The 5,450-nt window shown below is 46.1% G+C and overlaps 1 protein-coding gene across 1 annotated transcript in view; it reads right to left on the bottom strand.

Annotated features, from left to right (window-relative positions):
• Positions 1 to 1,258: 1,258 nt before the first annotated feature.
• The window catches only part of Spata19 (spermatogenesis associated 19), a 5,010-nt gene continuing 818 nt past the window's right edge, over positions 1,259 to 5,450 (bottom strand). Inside the window, exons 3-7 of the mRNA XM_028763952.1 lie at positions 5,160 to 5,252; positions 4,924 to 5,015; positions 2,494 to 2,571; positions 2,096 to 2,163; positions 1,259 to 1,441 (exon numbers count right to left, since the gene is read on the bottom strand). Of these exons, the coding sequence (XP_028619785.1) occupies positions 2,097 to 2,163; positions 2,494 to 2,571; positions 4,924 to 5,015; positions 5,160 to 5,252 (330 nt within the window). The 3' untranslated portion in view covers positions 1,259 to 1,441; position 2,096. The remainder of the gene's footprint in view (positions 1,442 to 2,095; positions 2,164 to 2,493; positions 2,572 to 4,923; positions 5,016 to 5,159; positions 5,253 to 5,450) is intronic.

Below are 5,450 nucleotides of genomic sequence, written 5' to 3'. Positions count from 1 at the left end.
ACCACAGGTTTACTTGAAGTGTTAAAAGTTAAGAACCTCCCAAAACTTACAACGGCATTGAACAAAAAAAACAAAAAAAAAAAAAACCAGAGATCTCAAAGACCTCCAAGCAGGAAAAAAAAAAATGATCCATGCCTATAAATAGCATATTCAAAGCACAGGAAGTCCAACCTTCAGTAGCCAACCTTGGGGTCTGTCAGCAAAGAAAAGGGATACAGAAAATGTGGCAAATATGCACAATGGAAGTTTATTCAGGCAGAAAAAAACATAATTATGTCACTTGCAAGAAAATGGATACAACTGGCTACTACCATATTAAGCAAATTAATTCTGTCTCGAAAAGACAAACATCACATATTTTTCCCTCTCATTGCTGAATTCTAGATTTTATATAGATACATGAAATCATGTATGCGCATTTAACATAAAAATAGAAGTAAAGCTGTCTAAAAGAATGAAGGGGACTCGTGGAAGTGAGGAGGGAGAGAACAGAGTGGGATAATGCATCCGAACACCTCATAACACGTATGGAAATGGCCCTACGAAACTTGGCACTTTAGACAGCGAATACAAAAAAACCTTTAAAGAAGGCTGGTGAAAAAAGACAGGAGCAAGGATCAGAACTCTGTGCAGAAACCACACAGTTGAGAGTGGCTGAGCTATTCAAATGCTAAAAGGATGAAACTGACAACAGAATTCTGTAGCCTGCACAGGCATTCCTCTAAAGTGAAAAATAAAGACTTCCTCGCACTCAAAAATGGAAGAAAATCTTCACTAGTAAACCTGCCTAGCAGAAAATATTTAAAGTTCTTCCAAGAGAAAAGAAAGGACACAGGTCAGAATGAGAGCTACATATGATGGAGAGGCTAAAGGAGCAATAGGTGGATCTAAAGTATAGAAATTCTCATCACTCCCTCAGGAAATCCACTCCACCCCACCCCACCCCACCCCACCCACCCCAGGCAATCTAGTCCACAGTAGCATCCCTTCAAATGAGCTGGGATCTACTGCATTGCCTGAAACACAAAGCAGGCAGCTATGTGCTCCTCAGCACCAGGTCTGCAATGCAACCAGTGTTGGATGGATAGGTGGATGGATGGATGGCGTGCTGGATGAGTAGATGAATGGATGAAGTGCTGGGTGGAGAGTTGGAGGCAAGGGGAGATTGAGAGATGGATGGGTATAGGGAGAGGAGGGAGAGAGGGAGGGAAGAAGAAAGGGAGGGAGGAAAAGATAGCATCCACACCAACAACAGGGCTGGTTGGTAAATAAGATGTCTCTTTATTAGCACTTCAGTAAGAAGTTTCCAGCATTGTCACAGTGGTAACCAAGGGCTCAGCATTTAGAGTCTCTCTGCTCAAGTCTTGTCACCCTTCAGGTCAAAACATGAGGTGGACACTCTTTGGACACAGGCTGTTCATCGACCCCTGAGGCCTTCAACCTGGGAATCAGAGATGTGTTCAGTGTTTCCTCATGGAAATGTGCAGCCAGTTGAAGTCAATGTCTGCTCTCTGTCTTCACTTACCCTCCATTTTCTGTGTAATGGTTGGCCGGATCATTGAGAACCCTTGACAAAGCATGCCCTGTGCAGAATCTGACATACAGTCAGCACTTAATAAATGCTAGCAGTGAATCTTCCTGGCATTCTTAGGCATGTGGCCTCCAGCTATGTGACAATCATTCCTTTCATGCCCACCCCAATGGCAGCTACCAAGGTATCTCGCTTGGATAGCATCCAGTGACTGCTTCAGGTATGCTCCATCTATTGGGATGGTTCTACCTCCAGACTTCCTCTTCCTGGAACCATAGCAATATCCCAGTTATGGTCTTGTATAAAGCACAAGCAGAGGCTGTGTGACTAAAAGCCCCTTGTTGGTGGTGTCAGGTTCAAAATCTATATGCCCTCCTGCTGAGACCCTGTTCCAAGCAGACTTAGAACAGCAACATCCATTTTTCCCACCCCCACTGGCCCTGAATGCAGACCCATCCCTCACTCAGGAAAAGGCAAAGCTCTCCACACTAGGTCTCTCCTTTCTACTGTCAAGGCTAGATGCCCTATCCATCCAGGCCTTTCCTTACCTGTGGATCTCCTCACCTTAACATTCTGAGCAAGAAGTTCTGAAGCTTGGATCATTGTACGAGTCACACCTGAGATGAGATACGCTGCAGAAGACCGAAGGGAGGTTGCTGTCAGAACCTATCTAGATCCCAAACCCAAACCACAGCCCAAGACACGGGCTGGCTGGGAAGCTCAGGCACGAGCTATCACTGTGTGTAAACTTTGGAACTGAAGTCCTGGAGGAAGGCCTCAGTCTGGAGCCATGTGCTGGCAGGTACCATGTGAGGTTGATAAGTACACCATGAAGTGAATCAGAAAGGACAGAGGCCCTTGGAGCTATGTGTCCCCATATGATGCTGGAGCCAACAGATGACATCATCTCCACCCACCTGTACCCAGGTGGACATACAAAGGGACTCCTCACCAGAATTTACCTTCGTCTCACTTGATCTATCCGTTCCTGCATGACGTCATCCATCATTTCACTTGGCACTTGGAAGATACGGGTGTGGCTGGAAAACACCATTGCAACATGGATTCTGAGCTGATTCTTGTAACAACCAAGCCTGGTGAGGCTACTGGAACTTGGACTGTAGGCACAGGAGCTCCAGAAACATGGGCCTGAGAGCCCATGTCTCAACTAATACAGTACCTCTGAGGCACCCAGCCACTGTATGCAGACAGCAAGTGGTTCCAAGGAGATACAGGGAAAGACAAGCTGGCCCCCAGCAAGGCAGTGGAACTGTGTAACTTCCCCCTTCCAAATTGCTCTCCGCTTTAGTATATGCTCTAAGGATTAGTAATAGGACACAACACGTCGGTCTAGTAGTTTGCCTTCTTTCTCTGTGCCAAAATCCCTTTCCTTCTCCAGTCTACTTCCTGTCTTTTCTCCTGAGACTTCCCACACATCCCTTCCAGAGTCCTGTAGCGCCCACCAAATACTCCCTACTTCTAAGGGCTATGAGAACTAAGCTCATTGGTGTCCTGTTACATTTGAAGCAGAAATTCTCCCTGCCCTAGCCTTCTGCCCCCTAAGAGAGGGGAAATATGATCTCTCCTACCAGAAAGAACAAGTTGAGAGCCCTTACAACAGTGGTTCCCAACCTGTGGGTCGGGACCCTTTGGGAGGTTGCATATCAATATCCTGCATATCAGATATTTATATTATGATTCCTGACTAGCAAAAGCACAGTTATGCAGTAGCAATATAATAATTTTAAGGTTGGAGGTCACTGCAACATGAGGAGCTGTAGTAAAGGATCACAGCCTTAGGAAGGTTGAGAACCACTGTCATAAAAAGAGTTAAAACAGACAAGGCCAATTGTCTCCAGCCTAGTAAAGGGGGCCCCTCAGAAAACAGACGACCCAGCACTGGATCCTGTAAGCACCTAGGATATAACCTGCGCCTAGAATATAGGCGCAGTACAGTTTTCTCTACAGTTTGCCATTTCTCTGATAATAGTACCTCATTAAAGAGCCAGTCTGAGCAAACAGCCTCCTGGGAATCTTCCTGAGACAATCTGGCACAGTGCCTAATGGACGTGCAGCCCAGCCTCTAGCTGCACCCTTGGGCCCTCCTACAGAGTCCCGTAACACTAACTTACACATACCCTACCCATCTGCTTAACTTTATATCCATGATCTATGGGGCTGTGCTCTGCTCTTTTGTTTTCTCCAGACCAGCTAGCAAGTGCATTACGGGAAAGCACAGATTGTTCCTTTCCAATCTCCACTGAAAATTCAGAGTGGAAAAAAATTATACATAGATAAATGACTGATGCTTCTTGCCTACCTCAAAAACTTTAAACTAACTGTACAGCCAAGGCTAAGACAAGGCTGGAAGGTGAGGTTAGTACTGCCCAAACCATGGAGAGTAATGGTTGTAACTTCAGAGTACATCCACATGAAGCAAGGAGAATCTGGAAATACCAACAACACTGTCTAGGAGCCTTAACGGGTTTCTAGAGAAAATTTCTTCTCTGGGTAGCTCTGAAATCTGCACACACACACACACACACACACACACACACCATTGCTTATCCCTTCCTAGAAGAGTCAGTGCATATTTGCATAGTGTACAATAACACGTGAATACTCAAATCCTGAAGCAAAACTAAGCTTGCTGAGAAGTGCAGCTTCCTCGAGGGAAGAGCAAAGCAAACAGGAGCACAGATTGGGAAAGAGGAAAGCACAAGCCCATTAGTCACACAGGGACTAGTTCAAGGACGGATGTGATGATCTGACCCAAAGACTGATAGATTCAGAAAACACACATGCACGAACATTCGAACTTGCACAAACACACACACGCACATACAAATAGGATGCCTCTGCTGGAGGAATGGGGTGGCTTCAGGCCTGCCCCCCTCCACCTGGAATCCTAGCATCTTCAGGACCACAAGAGGCTGTGAGAAGGAGCTGCACCAAGGTGGCAGGAAGGTGACACACTTTGTCACAGAATTCTTGCCTCTGGCACTGGTAGACCTCCATACTGCAAAGCCGCAGATGAGGGCTCTGGCTTTTGCATTTTAAGAGCTTATTTTCTTTTAGCTCTTTAAAGTGCTGCCACTTCTGAACAATTCAAGTGCAAAAGTAACGGGAATCTGAAACACATTCAGAAGCAGTTAGGAAATGGAAAGCAAGCCTAGTTCCCCAACTGCTGAAGCCACTTAAAAATGTACGAAGCGTAAGCTTTCAAGATAGCAAGAATATTCCCCTAAGTCCCCAAGGCATGACTGAAGAATTACTCTGCCAAAGGAGGTTGCGTGTCTAGAACAAAGTTACTATGTGTTTGATCTAGCCAGGGATCCTGGGGAGGGGCAGGTGCCATCTCGGTAAGACTCCCCTGCTCCCGGGTACCACACCTCCATCTGATAAACTGAATCCTTGTTCTTTCCTCCAGGACTTCTTGATTCGGGTCTGTTAACATATCAGACTTTGAGAGATGGTGCTTCATCTAGAAATTCAGAGGAATACATGTGGTTACTAACTGATGTGGACACCTGTGGCTGGGATGTGCCCTTTGCCCAGGATCCATCACACCAAGGATCATTGGCCTCACCCCACACTCTCACTCCCACTTTCCCACAAACTCTGTTACCAAATCTCTGGTCACATGGATGTCATGTCCATGGGTGGAAGGGACGTTGATGGACATCTTCTCCTTTATGCTCCGAGAAGCCTCTTCTTCCGTCTGAAAGGTGAATAATTTCCCCTCTTGAAGTACCTGGCCCTATCTGGTCACTCCCAAGTGCCTCCTCTCCTCTTCCTTCCCCTTTGCACCTCCCATTACCACATACAGACACACACACTTACAACTGCACACACACACACTTACAACTGCACACACACACACTTACAACCACACACACACACAACCACACACACACAT

Source organism: Grammomys surdaster, unplaced genomic scaffold, assembly GCF_004785775.1.
Source record: "Grammomys surdaster isolate TR1022 unplaced genomic scaffold, NIH_TR_1.0 140, whole genome shotgun sequence".
Lineage (NCBI taxonomy): Eukaryota > Metazoa > Chordata > Mammalia > Rodentia > Muridae > Grammomys > Grammomys surdaster.
This window is presented reverse-complemented; position numbering and strand designations above follow the sequence as displayed.